At 38.6% G+C, this 19,178-nt stretch overlaps 3 protein-coding genes across 5 annotated transcripts; 1 reads left to right on the top strand and 2 right to left on the bottom strand.

Moving 5' to 3' along the window:
- The first annotated feature begins 428 nt into the window (after window positions 1–428).
- On the top strand, window positions 429–6,810 carry dlst (dihydrolipoamide S-succinyltransferase). The gene is made up of 15 exons (XM_041972020.1): window positions 429–573; window positions 1,498–1,531; window positions 1,612–1,651; window positions 1,996–2,057; window positions 2,152–2,226; window positions 2,313–2,368; window positions 2,509–2,617; window positions 2,709–2,876; window positions 3,066–3,151; window positions 3,267–3,364; window positions 4,736–4,866; window positions 5,252–5,325; window positions 5,402–5,485; window positions 5,612–5,779; window positions 6,117–6,810. Exons 1-15 carry the CDS (start codon window positions 511–513, stop codon window positions 6,249–6,251), a joined length of 1,383 nt encoding a protein of 460 aa, XP_041827954.1. The 5' UTR covers window positions 429–510; the 3' UTR covers window positions 6,252–6,810.
- A 1,127-nt stretch (window positions 6,811–7,937) lies between these two features.
- Window positions 7,938–13,543, bottom strand: rps6kl1 (ribosomal protein S6 kinase-like 1). 3 transcript variants are annotated; one of them, XM_041972018.1, is made up of 12 exons: window positions 13,463–13,543; window positions 12,670–12,786; window positions 12,317–12,497; window positions 11,957–12,081; window positions 11,639–11,731; window positions 11,302–11,349; window positions 10,745–10,877; window positions 9,187–10,635; window positions 9,014–9,103; window positions 8,765–8,847; window positions 8,566–8,661; window positions 7,938–8,450 (listed from the first exon to the last, which is right to left on the bottom strand). In XM_041972018.1, the coding sequence occupies exons 3-12, from the start codon at window positions 12,450–12,452 to the stop codon at window positions 8,340–8,342; spliced, it is 2,364 nt and encodes a 787-aa protein (XP_041827952.1). In that variant the 5' UTR covers window positions 12,453–12,497; window positions 12,670–12,786; window positions 13,463–13,543; the 3' UTR covers window positions 7,938–8,339. The 3 variants fall into 3 exon arrangements, 2 of the variants coding, with proteins under 2 accessions (XP_041827952.1, XP_041827953.1); XM_041972019.1 differs by having other exon boundaries at window positions 13,444–13,522; XR_006008708.1 differs by having other exon boundaries at window positions 8,420–8,450; window positions 9,014–9,078.
- Window positions 13,544–15,852: 2,309 nt separating this feature from the next.
- Window positions 15,853–17,593, bottom strand: olfm4.2 (olfactomedin 4, tandem duplicate 2). The gene is made up of 5 exons (XM_041972021.1): window positions 17,534–17,593; window positions 17,281–17,448; window positions 16,963–17,175; window positions 16,729–16,870; window positions 15,853–16,643 (listed from the first exon to the last, which is right to left on the bottom strand). Exons 1-5 carry the CDS (start codon window positions 17,591–17,593, stop codon window positions 15,853–15,855), a joined length of 1,374 nt encoding a protein of 457 aa, XP_041827955.1.
- Between the last annotated feature and the right edge of the window lie 1,585 nt (window positions 17,594–19,178).

Genomic DNA, 19,178 nt, shown 5'->3' with positions numbered 1-19,178 from the left:
AGTTTTTGTCTTTAAACATTTCAGTGCAAAAAACGTACATGTTTATAGCTGGAATTTAGTAGATGTTTAGTACTGGCACAAACATTTCATGGGTGTATTTAACAGTTCGTGAGCTGCGGTTTCTATTGTATTTTGTTGTTATTTTAGTAAAAAAAAATCACGTGCAGGACTTTGTTCTTGATGCAACAAGATTCTAAGCTTTTAATGTGAAAAAAAGCAATAATTGTTCCATTCTCTGTATAAAAACATAAAAATAACAATGCTAAATAATTCACCTTTTGTCTTTTGTAATCTAATCACTCTAATTCTCTTTTTACATGCTGTCCATCATTTTACTCTATCCATTGGTAGACACTTCTCAGCGTCCATGCGGTCTTTACAGTGAGGACTCCCTCTCCCTCCTCTGCGCGGAGAACTTGGTTTATTCCACACAACTTCCTCTCTTCTTGCGCTTGTCCATCCGTGACCAGAGTTTCCCTTCCGCTGACAGGCTGCTGTCACACAGCGACCATGTTATCCCATTCCCGGTGTCTTACCAGGAATTTTGGCCGTTCCCTTTCTGCCATCCGTCAGGTAGGCAATGAACGACTAAGACATTACAGTACGAAACAAAACTCCTCGCTGTCTCCTCCTTCGCAAGAAGTCACAGTTCATGTGAGCTCGGCTATATCAGAGCTAACGTTAGCATTAGCCAACTCGCCGCTATAGGCCACGGTCAGGCCGTAACATTGTGAGCCAAGGACAGTATGACACTTCCCTCCACAAGTCAGTGTTGTAGTCTTTGTTAAAGGTTTATGTTGATGTTGGAGATGTTTGATCTGAGCAGAAAGTAGCTACACCATCTTAACATGAAGTCAGTGCACTTATCTATAAATATGTATGCAACTCTCAAAAACATGCTAACCACCCAAAACTTAAGCTAGCTAGCTGCTTTTAGCAGTCATTATGCTGAGGTCATATTGTAATGAATAAGAGACAGCAAGGAGTATAGATGAGATTATGCAGATATTGAGTGATTTTTATTTATTTATTTTGCAATGCAAGGTTAATTAGTTACAAGAATAACTGTGCTTGTAAATCCAGTTGTCATTTTAGTTTTGCTGCATTGCTAGCACTTTACTAAGGTTATTAGTAGATAACTGTATCTTAATGCTGCTTTATTTTTCCAGCTAAACCATTCTAATGTATTCACTGGTCAAGTTCTAATACTGAGCAACTTCACCCTTTTATGGTTTGGTCCCATAGATATATTGATCGTGTCAAAGGTCAAAGTTTGTTTGGTGGTAATGACTTCTCACCAGCAAGTGTTTTATCTGTTATCTGGCAGTGTAATTCCAACTATTTGGCATAGGTGTTTGATTTTATATTAAAATTAAGAAACTTTAAAAATGTGAATTTAATACATGTCAACATTTCTCTGTAAAACATGGCCCTGACATGTACAATCATATTTAAGTTGCAGATCTTTTTTTAAGGCTTGTCTTTATCTTTTAACAGGGAAATAACGTGTTAGCTCGTCGGGCCTCAGCAGGTATGTTTGCTTACTGTTCAATAGACTCATCCCATTTTTAAGCAGTTGTATAAATGGTTGTCCTGACCTTGCTTTTACAGCTCTGTCAGTTAACCATCCTATCGCTTTCAACAAAGATCTGTAAGTACACACACTTACTTCAATAAAGATAAATGTCAGAATCAAATCCCAAATATGTCACGGCGGTCAGGTTTTATTTGATAATACTCAGCAACTAGCAACTAGCATCATAGCTTTGCTATACTTTTGCAAACCTATTTATATTTTTATAGGGAAATGATTTATCAAAAATAATGTGTATTCTTCTAATCACAATAGACAAATGTTTTAAATAATTAGACAAACAGACAAAAATGAATTCAAGCCAAATCATTGTGATCCAATAAGTATTCATAGAAGTTAATTCATTTAAACTGATAGCCTAGCTAAGGAAACCAACAAATTTTTGTTTCTTTTATCCACAGAAAATATGATCCCCGATCAAGTGTTTTCCAAATCAAGTACTTCAGGACATCTTCAGCTTATAGTATGTTTTAGCCTGCCTCAGTCTTTTCTTTATATAATTGTTTGAATGTAAAGTAGAAACACTTAAGTGTGCTCTGCTCGACTTTATCCTTCAGGAGATGAAGTTGTCACAGTCAAGACCCCTGCATTTGCAGAGTCTGTCACAGAGGGGGATGTAAGGTGGGAGAAAGGTAATGCTTACTATTAATAAACATGCATATATAATTTTCAATACAGATGCCACCCTGATGCTGAAACATAGGTGTTCTGTTTACAGCTGTTGGAGACTCTGTCTCTGAGGATGAGGTGGTGTGTGAAATTGAAACAGATAAGGTAAAACAAATTATGTAATTGTTGGTGAATGTAGGATTTTACAGCCGTATGCTTGTAAAGCTGTATTTACTTAAGTGTGCATTCATGTGTTTAACACAGGCCAGATTACAATGAGATGCTATTTTTTTTTATTTGTATAGACATCAGTACAGGTTCCTTCTCCTGCTGCTGGAGTGATTGAGGAGCTCTTGGTTCCAGATGGAGGAAAGGTTGAAGGAGGAACTCCACTTTTCAAGCTTAGAAAAGGAGGTTTGTTGGACTGAATTGTTACTAAAAACAATGGTTTTTAGTGTCACTTTTAAGTCTACTATGTCCTAACTGTTCCTGCCTGTATCTTTAGCTGGCGCTCCCAAAGCTGCAGAAGCTCCAAAAGCTGAGGCTCCAGCTGCTGCAGCCCCTCCACCACCTTCTGCTGCCCCACCTCCCCCTTCTTCAACTGTGGGCCCCATTCCCACTGCCATGCCCCCTGTGCCACCTGTGCCAGCACATGCTTTGGACACCAAACCAGGTTAGTCACCATTAGACAGACGATTTGTGCCATGTGAGAGCTGATTTGTGTGACATCTGTGTACTTAACCTCCAGTTTACATGATTAATCACTGTTAGACATTCTGTAGACAGTATCTTTGAACAGTTCCTATACATTTCCCTGTTCAGCTTCACTGACTGCTTCTTTCCCTCTTTATCGTTCTCATAGTTTCAGCCATCAAGCCCACTGCTGCTCCAACCACACCAGCGGCCCATGCTGACGGAGGGGTTAAAGCAGCAAGGACAGAGAGCAGGGTAAAACGCCAAACTCATGTCAATTAATTTATTTGTATATAACTCACATTTGGTTAATGATAAAGTGGTGTTGAAAAGGAGATGGGAAATATTTATTGAAACTATGTTGTTTTAGGTTAAGATGAACCGCATGAGACTCAGAATTGCCCAGAGACTGAAAGAAGCTCAAAACACCTGTGCTATGCTGACTACATTTAATGAGGTCGACATGAGGTAGGAAATTCTCAATTAGCTGACCTACATTATCGAACCCAAAATGCTTTTTTAGATTATATATGGGCAGTCTGCTCTGCTCAACTTAGAGACAAAAACAGTCTATTTCTGTTCAGATCTTTCCACATATGTAACTATACTTTTTTTTTTTTTTAGTGGTATGTAATATATATATATATATATATATATATATATTTGTTAAAAGCAAAAACAACCCTTCCACAAATGGTTATAGATTGGAATCTGCCCAATAGGAAAAGCTTTTTGAAACCTGATATCCTCTTAAACACTGGAATGTAAATATTTGGTCATAATTCCATCTAAAACAAAGATAAGAATTGTTAAAACAGGTTTTATTAATTTACAAGGAAATGTTATTGTCTGCACTTGCCCCCCGTGCTGAAGAGGACACTTTGAGGATTTCTTTTCCCCGCAAATGTGTGGTGTCAGCTTTCGGCTATTCAGGGTTTTCTATGTATCCTAATTGGATTGACATTGATGGTCTGGAGGAAGACTTCCCAGGCTAGGGCTCATCTGGAGCCGAAGGAACTAGTCAGAACAGGAGGCTGGAGCATCTGCAGGGGCCCACAGAGACCTGCGCTCTGAGTGGAAGAGCTGCCTGAACCGATATGGGCTTTTATGACAGCCCAATAAGATTTACAGGCTCTAGAAAGTGAAGATTTTTATCGCTTCTTCTCTCCTTTCTCGGAGAGTCTGTGTCTTGGGAGGGGCTAATTATGTTAGCGGAGAAACCCTAGAGCTACAACAGGGTTAGAGACAGGAAAACAAACAATTAAAAAGAGAGATACAATAGAAAAATGAGCAATAGTGAAACAATTAGCAGACCTGTTTCAATAGCTTTATTCAACACTGTCTGCAGCAGCATTATTTCTAATAGCCAACAAATATTTGCTTTTCTCTGAAAAACTCACTTATATATCACTTGTATTTGTTAAGTATAACAATTTTAAATGGATTTTAAGTTGTGTTGCTCCAGTATCTTAACATAAATCATTGATTGCTTGCTGTGAAGCATCTGTTTGTACAACATCCAAGTAACCAACTTCACCAAGCTGTTCATGGCTTTTGTTGTTTGTTTTTAAATATATACTATATTACATCATTTGGATAACAAACTGATGATACGTTAACTTGGTAATTCACCTGAAAGGTTTCACCAATGCCTGGATGAAGAAATAAAACAAATTTTTAACCAATGATTGTAAATCATTTATCTACTGATGTAAAACCCTCTGTATTTTTTCACCCTTTTGTGGGGGATCCAAATAAAAGATTAACAAAGTTTAACCCTGTTTGTTTCCAGGTTGTAAGCTGATCTCACTATTTTTTTGTTTTTCTGTTTTCCTTCAGCAACATCTCTGAGATGAGAAAGACTTACAAAGAGGCCTTCCTGAAAAAACACAACATCAAGTTGGGCTTCATGTCTGCATTTGTGAAGGCTGTTGCTTCTGCTCTAGTTGATCAACCTGCTGTCAATGCTGGTATAAAATTCATCTTTTAAATACTGACAAAACCTCAGTTTCTGTCTTTGCGTGTTTAGAATCAAGTCATAGCAAGTGTTTGTGGTGAAGAAAAAGATTAAAGTTTCAGTATCAATGATTGCTCAACCTCAAAACCAACTTATTTACTTCCTTTAAACTACCCTGACCTATTTAGATTGACCACAGTGAAAGGGGGTGGTCCTTGTTGCTGCCTTTTAGAGATCTATAATGGTCTGTGGGATTTCTCGCCACAACTTTTTACTTGAATGTGACAGACAGCGGTTTACAAGAAAATAACTTCATCTTAGTAGAAAATGTCATTATGATTTACAGTTTAATCCTTTTTTAATCAATTTTTCCTTTTACATTTATTTTCTGTTTCCAGTAATTGATGACACAACCAAAGAGATTGTGTACAGGGATTATGTTGACATCAGTGTGGCTGTAGCCACTCCAAAGGTAAGACCAGTGGAAAGGAGAGTGCTTCTCCCTTAAATGAAAGGCTGAATATTCATTTATGTGACTTCTCTTTCAGGGTTTGGTGGTTCCTGTAATTCGAAATGTTGAGGGAATGAACTTTACGGATATTGAGAAGGCAATTAATTTGTTGGGAGAAAAGGTATATATGAATATATTTATGAGACAACAGAATTTTCTTCTCCTTCTCATGTTTGTTTTTCACTCAGTGTGTGAAAAGTTATCTTGAAATGTCCTCATGTTGTGATTTGTAATGATGTGTTCACAGGCTCGTAAGAATGAGCTTGCAGTTGAAGACATGGATGGAGGCACCTTCACCATCAGCAATGGGGGCGTGTTTGGGTCCTTGTTTGGCACACCTATAATCAACCCACCACAGTCTGCTATTTTAGGCATGCATGGGATCTTTGACAGGCCTGTTGCAGTTGGTGGCAAGGTTTGTGTCTTCACACTTTGGCACATGCAGAACAGAAGATGCATCTCTCGTAAATACAAGCTTGGTGTCTTCTGTTGCCAGTTTTTACTGTGTTCAGTAATCTGATCAAAACCACAGCTAGTTTCTCATATGGTCTTAAATAGTATAAAGTTTTCTGCTAGTTAAATAACACCCTTAACAAAGTGCATATATCATAAGGATTGTGCTTTAAATTTCAAGCTGGTTAATGGAAAATCTGTAGTCATAGTTGCACTTTAATACTAGTGTGATCACTACTTATTGAGTTAAGGTTAATACTAAATATTGAATGTACATAAAAACTGGATTTTTTTTCCAGGTGGAAATCCGTCCAATGATGTATGTCGCCCTGACATATGATCATCGTCTGATCGACGGTAGAGAGGCTGTCACTTTCCTGCGCAAGATCAAGTCGGTAGTGGAAGACCCCAGGGTGCTGCTCCTTGATATGTGAACCCTTGTCAACTCCAGGCCCAACCAAACAAACCACCCCACACAAACAGTGGCTGTACTCACCTGATGAACATTACTGTAACTGAAGTTATCGTATTGTTGTATTGGTTAACTAGGGAAAAAAAGGATTTGTGTGAACAGTTGGGTTGTGCAATGGACATTTGTAATACTGGCAGTGGTAAAAAATTTGGGGCTGTTGTGGAGAAATGGAGGGGTTGCTGTTGCTGGTCTGCAGATCAAAAAAAAAGTACTTTAGCTTGTTCGCCATATGTCATTTTCTACATACAATTGAAAAAGAATTTTCCACTTATTGTGAGATGACAGGCAAGTTCAAATTAAACTGCATAATTTTGATTTTATTATTTTGGTTTGCGAGAAGAACAAGGAGCACATATTGGTCTAGAAAAAACACTTTTAAAATATCCAAAGTGAAGAAATCCACCAAGATTTTACGCCATCTAGTCCACAAAATATTGGCATGAGGAAAAAATCTTTTTGTTGTGTAAGAAAGACTATTTAAGAAAAAAGTTTTAAACAATAAAGACGTCATTACCCAACTGTAGTTCTTGTTTGGATGTTTTTGGCCTTTCAGGCTGACAGTAAGCCATGTCTTCAGTAATAAAGCGGGATAAAATGCTAAAAAATAGGTGATTTAACAAATGTTTGACCCAAATTTACCATTTAAAGCATCAATTCTTCTAACACTCATGCCAAGCATCTTGGCGAACTGGAAGTTTTTGGTGATTTTTGACCTTCATGTCAAGACATGAAGATTATGAAATGGCAGCAAGTTGGATTGGACCGACTTGCGAAGCTGTTCAGCAAGTAACTGCAACCACATTTCTTCAGATATTTCCAAATAATGCATTTTATCCCTGAAACTGTAAAAGCCCCAAATTCTAATTTTCTGGAAAAGATATTAACTCAAACACTACCCAGTAGATTTATCTCATAAGTATATAAAACTTTCTACTTGCATTGAGATCAGTCAGCAGAATGATGTGGCAGGAAAAAAACATTGTCCATTCTTACTAGTAATACAGGCAGGGAGACACAATGTGAAATAATTGCACTGTACTCCATTACTGAGAAGCAAAGTAAGTGCTCAGTCTCCTTTGCCTGAAGTGCAGTAAAGAGTCAGGTACTTACACTCGTGGAACTGTGCAAAAAATCAGGGCTTTTGGGATGATGTGATCAGCAAAATAATGAACATTGTTGGCTACAACCTGCTCGTTGTATATAAACAGCTAATGTAACTCAAGCCAAAAATAAAGTTTCCAACCAGCCTTGATTATCTGTCCAGCTGTGTAACATTGCAGAAGAATCAATATGTAAGGTGGCAAAAAAATATATCCAACAAGATAACCTAGCAACTGGTGGAATATTGTTTGGGAACTAGTATAAAGCAAAAAGTTTGAGTGCAGTAAGTGCTCCAATTTCTTGTTAGATTTCCTCTCTAAAAGAGCTGACTAATATGGTCTGTTATTGATCACTTGATTGAGCCTTTTGACTCGAAATTGCATCACCTATAAACAAATGATGAACCTGAAAAATGTATTCCCAACTTCAGGAAACTACCCTTATTGTTGGCTTGGAGCATCTTCTGATTATTTAGGAAACATAAATCTGTGTGTACGGTTTTTGTCTTCATCCTCTATGGGATTAAAATTAATCAGTTAATAGTAACTAAAAGTCTAAAAACATTTATTATAAGATGTTATTTTTCATAGATATAAGACAAAGGTATAACAATTTACTGCCTGCTTTCTTTAGCTTTCTACAATAGCTGTAGTTGATAGTCAACATTTTTAAAATTGACTAAGATTGGGTTGAGTTGGCATGCACTGTAATCATTAAGTTAATATGAAAAAAATAGCTACCTAATATGCATTCTTAAGTTCCCCAATGTGCTTCCATATCAACTATGGGACATATTTCACCACTTTTATTAAGTCATTTTCTTTGGGAAGCACTAAAATGCTGCCAAATCTGTGCTCCATCCATTCTGGTGACAGTAGGATCCAGCAGTATTTTTTTTTTTTTTAAGTCCAGTGTCACAAATAGATGAGATGCAGAGCAGCCATTTCTGCTAGCAGGTCAAAGCCTTCCAGGAAACTCCACCGAAGAAAGGATGACACTTGATGTCGCTTACTCCTCCACCTCCAGAACCCAAGCGGTAGCCAGCATCAAACTGAAGCAGCTGTGGAGTAAAATAGTTCAGAGTCCAACACAAAGAGCTGATTACAATTTGATTTTCTATTGCCCAAGATTTTTAGAACAGAAGCACTGCTGGATTTTTAAGCCTTAAATGTCACCTCTGTAAGCAGAGATGCAGCTGCAGTGCTCAGGTGGTCGGGGATGATCAGCTGGGTGTGGGAGTGAATTCCTGCAGGATGAAGCTGCCACAGTGGCTGTAGGAGCATTAAAAGAAATTTACCTTCATCATATTATGTAGGAATGGTTCAAACTTCACTGTTAAATTCTGAATGTGCTTGTACTTGTTTTTTAGCTTACAATTCCTGTTAGAAGTTCAAAAAGCAAAGCTCCAAGACTCCACCAGTCACAAGCTTCAGTAACTCTGGATACTCCACCGATTTCTGTCAACACACAATATACTGAATTATGCTGTGGTCATGTTGAACATTTCCTGAAAATGTGTTTTTATGTTTTGATATGCCTCTGTAATTCAAAGTACTTGAACTATGTGTGTATTGCCACTAGATGGCGGATTACACCAGGGAGTAGGCAACGGTGTCAGTTTACCTGGAGCACAGTACATCTGTTCCATGGCTTTGGAGCTGATCTCTGACTGAACTTCACTCCACTGGCTGAAAAATGTCAAACACACCTTTCCTGTGAAAACATTTTGTCAAGTTAAACTCAAAGGTTTCTAGGTTTTCTTCATGTGTTCTTTGACAGTGAGTTTACTGACTCACCATTGCTGGTGAGCAGAATATTTCTAGGATTGAGGTCCTGACACAGGATGCCTTGCTGATGCAGACTCTCCAAGGCCAACAGGATCTGTGCCCCCCACACACGCACCTCTGTTTCTGGAAGCCCCCAGCAGCTCTGCATGGTCTTATCAGCAGACCTGGAGGACTTGACAGGGAACCGAGGCAGATGGCACCAACCATCTACCTCAATGATCTGGTCTTCTCCCTGCCCTTCTGCTCCCTCTGGTTTAAGGAAAGCATCCTCATTCTCTCTCATCCTTTGGGGTGTTGCTCCAAGATCAGAAGATAACCAGCCTACACGTGATCTCTCTTTAACAGTTGTTTTCTTTTCACCAGGACTAAGTACCTCACAGGAAACCTCTGCATCCTTTTTTCCTTCACTTGAAGATATTTTGTTTGTATAACTGACTTCAGAGAGGCTCAAGGGGACCCCTGAAAATGAACCCTGTTTTTCTGTACTGCTGGAGCAAAGGGAAGAAGGGAAAAGCTGAGAACTGTCTGAGTCCATCCTTGTGTCCATTTGGTCAGAAAATACTGCTCGGTCTGTGCTCCTGATGACAACCATTCCATTCCTTTCTTCTGCAGTGGGACTGTCTTCCTTAAAGTCTGTAACTGTCTCTGTAGGGTCACTACTTAAAAAAGATCCCTGGTTTGTGCCATTAGTCTCCCATGATGCCCTGCCATGGATTTGGGTTTGGCAATGGAGAGGAAGATGCAAAATGGCAGGAGAGGAACTCAAACTCTTATTTTCATTGTTTGATGATCCTATTTTAATAAATGAGGTCTGGTTTGTATGAGGTCCAGTTTGTGCAAGTGTACTTGTTAAATCACTGTTGGTCACTGCATAGGGGTTTATTTTCTCACGGTTGTGTGCTGGATCTACAGCTTTCCAAGCCGTTTCAAAGTCCGAGCTGCACTCCATTAGTCCCATCCCGGCATTCTTTTTAGTGAGCTCTGACATGACATCAAGAGCTTGACTGACACGAGTACAAGAGAGAGGGAGAGCAGGCTTTTCCTGAGTTTCACTGGAGTGCAAACACAAACTAGGAGCTGGTGGTATGATGTGGGTGCTGACCTGTGTTCTTGTCGGGCCGGAGAGTAAGGTTAGTCGATCAAGCTTGTTATAAAATGATGCTGCAGAGCGTGTGTTCTGCAGACAACCTGTCTCCTCAATGTAGGAATGAGTCCCACAGCTTTCCAGTCGTTGCTGAGTCTCATCCCAAGATGTTGGAAAGTCATCTGGGCTCTCATCAGTTAATTTCCCTGGAATTGCTGCTGTACTCCTGTTGCTGTGCTGGTAGGCTGTGCTGATTGAGGGTGATGTGTGGCTGGTCTTCAGCTTGACACTGTGATGCCCAGAGGTCAAGCATTCTGGGTGTTCCTTGGCTTTCTTATTTTTCAACGTATGTAACTTGGAGAATAGCCTCCCACCTATGGAAATACATTTTAAAAAATTACATTACATTCAATTGTTAGTAGAACAGTGTATGAATAAACCTAATTTGCATGTAAAAAAAAAAAAAAGTTCCATCAGCCTCACCTTTGACATGTTCAAGATGCAGGTACACAGCATCTTCACTGACATAATATCGAAGGAGCTTGACCATGTATGGCACCCCTTGAGGAATGATGGTTGGTTGGTCCCTGGTCTCCCAGCTCGATTTGACCAGGCTCTGCAAAAAGCAAACAACTGTTTTAAAAAAGTTATTCCCCCTTTTTTATAAGCGAGGAAAAAGATGTGGCGTTTAAACATGCACACACACACACACACACATACACACACACAGCAAATGCTTGTCCATTTAGAAATGTGCGCCGATATGTTACTTCCACTGAAATTTGAGGGGCACTTGCATTGACTAAAAAGCTGAGAGCTCGCAGGCAGATCAATGCTCTGTGATACTCAGGGAGACAGGACAGAGAGCTTCCATCGACAGGCTTACCGCAGGATACAAGAACTGGACTATTGCCAGATAAAAACCCCAAAACATCACCATCACTGGATCCTTGTTTGACTTAGACTTTTTTTTTTTTTTTTAAATCATGTGTGAGTGTATTGTAATTGCAACCACATATTAAATGAGAGTACATTCTTACCTTTACAACAAACATCTCTTTGTTGACCATACTTTGGACAACCAGGACCTTTGGAAAGAAAATCAGCATATTCAGGCTATCACAAAAAAGCCAGTAAATTATTTTACAGCATAATTCACTATAAACAGTGTTTATGGTTTGAGTGCAGGAGGTTGTTCACTGAACTCTCTCATTCTCTTTAGCCAACACTTATATTATAACAAAGATGGTGGGTAAAAAAAAAATTAAATAAATTATATATATATATATATATATATATATATATATATATATATATATATATATATATATATATATATATATATATATATATATATATATATATATATTATCTTACCTTATCATTAACTCCCACTACTTTACACATCTCCAGATCCTCTACAGGTGAACTCAGGTGTCTGATTGGACGAAATCTTAGACTACTGTAGCCCTGGTAATGAAACCAAAAGATGATCATTTCAGTGGTGACTGAGGTAAAAGCATTAATATAATATTGCTAACATGCCTCATTACAAGCTTTATCCTGCAATAAGAGTGTAAGATTAGAGGACTATGTTTGAAATAGTCTAGAAAAATGGCCACACACCTTTTATATTGCATAATTTTATCACTACATATTTCATATATTCTAAGAAGAATAGGATGTTTGTCTTACCCCTAAATGAGAGCTCCCCTTTCCAAGGTTATCCTGTAGATGTGTTATGAAGATTTCTTCAGCTCTCTTTAAATACTGGGTTGTCTTCCTCTTCACAGCCTCCCGCCGATCTTTGTTAGGGTCCACTGTAAAGCAGGCGAACTCATTATGACACAAATAAAAATGAAATTTCCTTAAGATATGTGAATAAATGCCACAGAAGACCTGCCCTGTCACACACAGTTATAGCTACTGACACCGTAAAGATAGCAAACAAACCTTTGGCTTTTTGACTTCCTGTTTTTATTCATTTTCCCATCACATGTCTTCCCCACATTCACTGACTCATGCAGCCTTAAAGACCAAATTTCTCCCACTTACATTGCACTCCATTCAGCAGTAAGTCCACCCCGTTCTTATAGTAACTGAAAGCTGCCTCATAGTCTTCGTTAACCTCGCTGTCCAGTGCCATGCGGATCTGCTTGGCCGCCTCAACCAAGTAATCTCTCTTTGCCATTGCTGCCTCGTTTTGGATCCGTCCAGGTCCAGATAGGCCTGTTCACTGCACAGATAGCAAGATGCAGCTGGTTATTAAACTGGACTAGAAGTTTAGAAATGAGTTGCTTTTTAAAATTAGAAAAAGAAACTAAACCTCAAGCCTCTAAAATTGAGTCATAACACTACTGTCTGGCTCTTAAAGTTCAAATGCCACAACTGTTTGGCTTTGGACTCACCTTTGCTCCTGTGTCTTATCAACAACAAGATGCATCTCTGTCTATTGTCTCTGTGCTCGGTGCATCTTTGCCCCCTGTGACTCCAAGGCTCAGGCTTTTACAGCAGAACATGATCAGCTGAGCCAGTGGAAACAAGGAGTTAATCTTTAGAGCAGAACAGGAAGTGAGTACAAGCTTGTGCCTACTATTTCTAATGAAGGGAAAGAAACAGAGCTGCAGATGTCCAAGAAGACAGAGAGATGACTCAGAAGGCTTAGGCACACACTGTCTCAAGGTAATTACATTATTTATCATGACAAAAAACCCTCAAGACACGCCTATAGGTAAGGTATTGACACCCCCATATTAGACATCATTCTAATAATATATGTCTGTGTATGCCACAAAGATATTCACCCACACACTTATATAAATCTGTGAAAATTGAGTATTTCCTAGAAGAAAATGAATTGTTTGTTTAAAATAATGTGGAAAAATCAACATTATGCCATGAATGTATCCCCTGTGTGGAACTGAAGGCTATTGCTTATTAGAAAACAACATGTATGAAATCTAATGTTACCTCTTTCACAATTTAACCACAAATTGAAAAGTAAGCATCAGAAATGTACACACTCCTATGGATGCGACATCATCTAAGCAGTGTCAGGAACTACACAATGCCATCTTCAGTCCCCTCTACAATTATCCATCATCTTCTGAGCATAGCTAGTAAGCTAGCAGATCATTATAACAAATAAAGGCAAATAAATTACAAGAAACAGGTGCACACACCGAAATACACAAACCATACCTGGTGTGAGGCGAGCATGGCCTGGACCCTCCGCCCCAGCATCAGTAGCATCAGCATCAGCGGTGGCAGCAGCAGCAGCAGCGTTGGCCTGCGTCCTGAGCTGCTAGAACACACTCATCCCACAAGAAGAAGAGGAGGGGAGAGCGCAGGCGAGGCTGCTGATTGGTTGAACGTGATGTCACTTCAGGGTACCATTTCACACACGGCATTCACTTCCCCCCTTTCATCCTGACTGATGCTGAAAGATTTAAAGAGACAGTGCTGTTTTTGTGCACAGTGTGAGGGCCATTTAAATCCTGATTTTTTTTTATTGAAAATAAACTTGAGTTGTAATTTTAGTTTCTACTATTGACAAATCCCATGAAGAAATACTCACTTTACTTGATGATAATGGTGTTTAATGACTGTTTTGTACTATGAATGGAAGGATCATCCTCTCTAGAATTTTAATTGTGCTGGGTCTTGGTGTTTAGTACCAGATGGAGCCAGGCTCCAACTACAGCACAAAGGAGAGGTCCCCCCTCCACAGACACACCACCAAGGGAGGGTTGGTTTACAGAAAGGGTAGAGATACCAGCATGGATTTGAGATGTGATCTTGCAATATTTTCCCTAAAGGACAAAAAGGGAAGATTTTGTTTGAAATATAAACAGGACACAAATTTGAGTGCCTGATTTTGATTTTATTACTAAAGCATCAGCATGGCCACAATGATTTCAGAATATAGGACAAAGCTGGTGCATTAATTACTGTACAGAAAATTAAGTGCAAGAGGCATTATTCTTATATATATACATAGTAACCATTGATGTACCAAGCCTCTAATTAGTGGGATTTTTGTGCAAGTTGGCAAAATTTCTGGAAGGAATCCTGTATATGAGTAATGAATCTCCTCTCTTTTTCAGGTCCATGGGCTTAGTGGCATACATAACACACACTATGACACAGCATTTCCCATGTGAGGCTTGAACGCCAAAGTTTTTCACCAATTCTTAGTGCCGAATGATTTCTTATCTATTTTAACAATCACAATTTTAGCCATTATCTCTTCTAAGATATAGATCACCCACAGTCCTTTCTCATCTTCTGTGAAATCCAGGTACTTTTCCTGTTAGAAACCCTGGTGTAATTGAATTATTTGTTTGCTTTTTTGATTAATCTGTGACTACAATCAGAGGAGGTCAGAATGTTTTATCAACCTGGTAAGAAATGGTGTTACCATGACAATTGTAATTATCCGTGCTCAATTCCTTTGTACATCAAAACATGTCATGTGAAAGACGGCTTCTGAATGAGTTAGTCATTGTAGGACAATAAATACGACTTGTACAAGGACAAAGTGTTCTATATATCATATCTGTGTGTTGAATTAAAGTCTCAAACTGGTTTTGAATGGTCTTGTGACGGACTGGCAACCTGTCCAGGGTGTACCCTGCCCCTTACCTGCTAATTGATGGGACAGGCTTCAGCTTGGAATAAGTGGTATAGAAAATGGATGGATGGATGGATGGATGCCATATGTGCGTAACAAGCTCAATCCACAAAATCCCAACCCCACAAGGAAGAGCAGCCCAAAATCTCCCTTTACCAGATACTCAGGATACTTACAGACACTTATATCCCATACCCTGAAAAGCCAGAGCTCTTTTGCCAGCTTGAATGGGATCCACTCAGTATTAGGTGGGTGTAATCATAATGTTATGGCTGATCAGCATACTTGTGCAAATTTACAGGAAGATACATTTATTATTGTATTAATAGATAAAGGGTTGTGGTTTTGTTGGTACTCTGCTTTGTTCCTTTATTCCTTTGATATGGATTCTCCATTAACTGGAACTAATGCTGAAGCTACTATTCATAGCTACAAAAACAGTTAATTTAGTTCAAACTGTCCAAAGAAAGATGCAGTGTTTGTTACACAGTACATATATTTTTTTTACTTGATATGTTTAGCTTTTACATATGACTCAATATAAAACCACTTATTTATGTATGTATTAGCCTCACAACTTTGTCCATTTTTTTTCTGTATCAAAACACAGTAGAATTAATATTTTAGTGGATTTCCACACAGAGACAAAATGTACAATTGATTCTTTATTGTTACAATGCTCAAGCAGAAAAAGAATAATGTTTAATTATTTATTTATTTATAGATAATTTAATATTTTGAGCAGGAATTATTGATTTCTGTAACTGAAACATACACGTGTGTAACACTGTTTTATCTGCATATACAGTGAAGAACAACCCACCTTATTTGAATGCTTTGGGTTGATTTTATTGAATAGAGGGTAGTAGTTCCATGTATTACAAAACATAGTTTCAGAGGGGTGACAGAAAACAGATCAGTCGTATCAATCATAATACATAGGATCCAAAAGCTACAGTTATTTTTTGTTAAAGCTCACATTATAGGACACATAATAGCCATTGTTGTACATGTAGAGCTTCTGATCAGACGGATTATAGTCCAGGTTGCTGTATTTTTCCTGGAACTTCTTAAACTGAATGCTGAGTTGTTTCTCCTCTTTGGTTTTAGTGTCATATGCGTAAAAGATCTCCTCAGTGTTGGCATCCACCGCTCTGGTGACATACATGACTCCACAGGCCATAAAAGCATTACCAGCCGACTGCTTAAACACGCCAGTGTTCCACACATCCTTGATGCCAAAAGACTTTTCATCAATCTTAGCAAGAACTATTTTACCTTTGCTATTCTCTGAGGCATACATCACCCACAAGCCATTTTCATCAGCTGCAAAATCAAGGTACTGATTATGTGAGTAGATGTAGGAGAATGTTTGACTTGCATCTGAAATCACTCTATAGTCATATTTGAGAGCAGTCAGATTCAGCTTCGCCATACTGAAAGGTGAATAACGCTGGTAGTAGATGGTATTGCTGTGAACTATGTAATTATTCCCAGTACCTTCCCACCCTCTTATGTCACGGTGTTGAAATGCATTTCTCAGAATCAGTTTTTCATAGTCAGAGTACAAATAGAAATCATACACTGCAGGACTGCTAAATCCACCATAGAAGTACATATTCTCATAACCTCGAACAGGCTTTGAATCTTTGCCCCAGCCGCCATATTGGTAGCTTGCTGACAGATGAGCATTTAGTTGGACCACCACTGGTTTACTGATACTCAAGATCCCTGTGTGATTGCAGTTGCCTGAAAAATAACAAAAACATATTGGCAATAATTTCCAAACGTCTAACTGTATATTCTTGCCTGCCACCTTAGGCAGCTGCCTTACCGATATCTGGCTGGATGAATTCATGGTCCTTCTGGCACTCCTCCAGCTTCTTCTGCAGCTTTGCAAACTTGATGCGAATCACCTCCAGGTTTTGATTGTCGTAAGTTTCAAGCTGCTTCACAATGAGGGTCATGTTGCGGATCTAAAGACAAAAATATACTTTAGATTAAAATTCAGTTTTGGAAAATAGAAGAAAGATTTAATTGGCAAGTAGGTAAAAAAAAAAGTTTTCACCTCAGTATACAGACTGTCAAACAGGGGTGAAGAGGAGTTAAGGGAGTGTTTGAGCTGATACACTAGATATTCAAACTCTCTGATTTCAATCCTAAGCAGCTCAAAGTCCAGCTTGATGTAATTTTCAGAGCTTCCTTCCAGTACTGACACTCTATAAGTCAGATCTGTCAGTTCCTTAAGATAGTTCACCAGCTTAACCTCATAACGCTCCATCTGAAAGAGGAAGAAGACCTGGAATATAGAAGTGTCTACCACATCTTGCTTTAGATGTGGTAGACACACATCTAGAATTTATGCAACTGGTCTCTCCTACTGCACCTTGTTTATTTGGATTTCCATTTCCAGAATCAAGTCCTTGCTGACTTGTTGCATGTGCTGAACCCGGTTGGCAGGGAATGTTGTGTCAGGTAGATACACCTGACAAACACACTGACCTGACAAACCCACTGATGCGGTCACATTTCCAGACTCCCAATCTTGCACTGGCTGAAAATCATTTGGAAAAGTGACACGTTTAATATTCAGTGATAAATCTACATGGATGACATAGTGAAAAATTAAAATAACTTACAATCCAGGACAAAGCAGGACTGAGGGCAGGTAGGAGCAGCAGCAGAACTTGAAGCATCATGTCTGGCTTCACCTCTCGAGTGTCTCCTCAGTGGCTTTGCTAGCGGGTTTTTAAAGTCTGCTCGTATCAGATTGCATGAGAAGAACACCTTTTTTCTTCCCATAAATATTATCTGAGTTCAACACATGCACAGATGCTCATTTACAAACAGCCAGTGGGAGGTATTGTCCTTGTTTGCACACAATAAGAGCAAAGGAACCCACAGCATCAGGTCTGATTGCAGCATTGCTCATGATATGTTTGCTGAACCATGTATTTGTTACACGGGAAGAAGTCATATTTTATTACCATAATTTGTTTTCTAAATGTTTCAAACAGAAACTTTAATTTAATTTGTCAGTATACAAAAAGAAGAGTAATATGAATCAGTTTGATTCCTTGAATTGCCTCCTCAGCCATGTGGTTACATGCTTAATCTCATACATGTGACCTGAGTGGTAGCCTACTTTTGAACAGTATGGCTCAAAGGAAAGAAATATTGTGCAACAAGGGTTTAATGCAGACTGAAGTGCTGACTCTGACTCCAAGAAATGACACTCATGAATTATTCAAACTGAGTTAAGAAAAAGAAAAAAAGTAAAAGGATTGAGACTAAATATGATTTTAAGGTTTTTATGTTGATTGTCATAATCTGAACACGAGGTCTGTTTAATGGAGATGCAGTGGAGAATAATTGCTTTCCAGTTATTGCAGCAACCACTTACTTTGCAGAACAGCTTGGAGCTTGCAAAACGTCATATAGCGTCTGATGACTTGTACAGTTCGCACATCTCTACTGAATTCAGGTCAATCATTTAAGATCTCACACCAGAAAAAGCTAATGCCCATCTGGCAGACCCATACACATCTGACTACTGATTTTTTAAAAAGAAAAACAAAAAACAACAAGAAAGGTTGCCACTAGAAGAGACCCTAAATTGGATGTGCATTATTATTATTATTATTATTTGTACATGAATATTTAAAAAAAATATTGCAGACCCATAGTGGGAAACCTTTAAAATAGGTTTAATAACATTAGAATCACTGAATCAACACTGAGTGTATTTGTTAATTTCTAATTAATTGATAAGGGAAGTTGATGAGAACAATGAAATTTAGTGTATTAAAAAAAAGACTTTTTCACGTGTATTTTATCCATGCGCTTCCCCCGACTACATGTCAAAGTGTCTTTGGGCAAGACACTGAATCCTGATGTGTGTGTGAATAGGTGAACGTGATATGTAGTGTAAAGTGCTTTGATGAGTCAAACTGACTATAAAAGCGCTATATAATTACAAGTCCATTTACCATACGACCTGAGGGTGCTCAGTTCAGTTTAACAGGGGTGCTGCAAATATCTGAAACCATGGATATTTCTCAGCTGGAAGTTGAGTAAAAATAGCTAGAGGATGCATTTTGACAGCAGTATATTCAGGAGTGCATGTCTCTTGCATTGTTTTCACTGGCCCAGTGACAAAGGTTACTGTAAACCTGAATGAAACACAGATTTATTTCCTGCTTTTCCATCAATGCAAGTTACAATTGCCTCTGTGCAGAATGGTTTTATTTTATGGCTAGGGGGTTTTTTGGCTACAATCAGACT

Source organism: Melanotaenia boesemani, chromosome 20, assembly GCF_017639745.1.
Source record: "Melanotaenia boesemani isolate fMelBoe1 chromosome 20, fMelBoe1.pri, whole genome shotgun sequence".
Classification (NCBI taxonomy): Eukaryota; Metazoa; Chordata; class Actinopteri; order Atheriniformes; family Melanotaeniidae; genus Melanotaenia; species Melanotaenia boesemani.
This window is presented reverse-complemented; position numbering and strand designations above follow the sequence as displayed.

Coding starts and splice junctions, on each gene's coding strand:
- dlst (XM_041972020.1), top strand. CDS start 511: ATGTTATCCCATTCCCGGTGTCTTACCAGGAATTTTGGCCGTTCCCTT. Junction 2,058..2,151: donor CAGGACATCTTCAGCTTATA/GTATGTTTTAGC, acceptor TTTATCCTTCAG/GAGATGAAGTTGTCACAGTC. Junction 2,369..2,508: donor GTGAAATTGAAACAGATAAG/GTAAAACAAATT, acceptor TTATTTGTATAG/ACATCAGTACAGGTTCCTTC.
- rps6kl1 (XM_041972018.1), bottom strand. CDS start 12,452: ATGGCAAAGAGAGATTACTTGGTTGAGGCGGCCAAGCAGATCCGCATG. Junction 11,732..11,956: donor AGGGGAGCTCTCATTTAGGG/GTAAGACAAACA, acceptor TTTCATTACCAG/GGCTACAGTAGTCTAAGATT. Junction 11,350..11,638: donor TAGTGGGAGTTAATGATAAG/GTAAGATAATAT, acceptor TTCTTTCCAAAG/GTCCTGGTTGTCCAAAGTAT.
- olfm4.2 (XM_041972021.1), bottom strand. CDS start 17,593: ATGATGCTTCAAGTTCTGCTGCTGCTCCTACCTGCCCTCAGTCCTGCT. Junction 17,176..17,280: donor TGGAAATCCAAATAAACAAG/GTGCAGTAGGAG, acceptor TTCCTCTTTCAG/ATGGAGCGTTATGAGGTTAA. Junction 16,871..16,962: donor TTGACAGTCTGTATACTGAG/GTGAAAACTTTT, acceptor TTTTGTCTTTAG/ATCCGCAACATGACCCTCAT.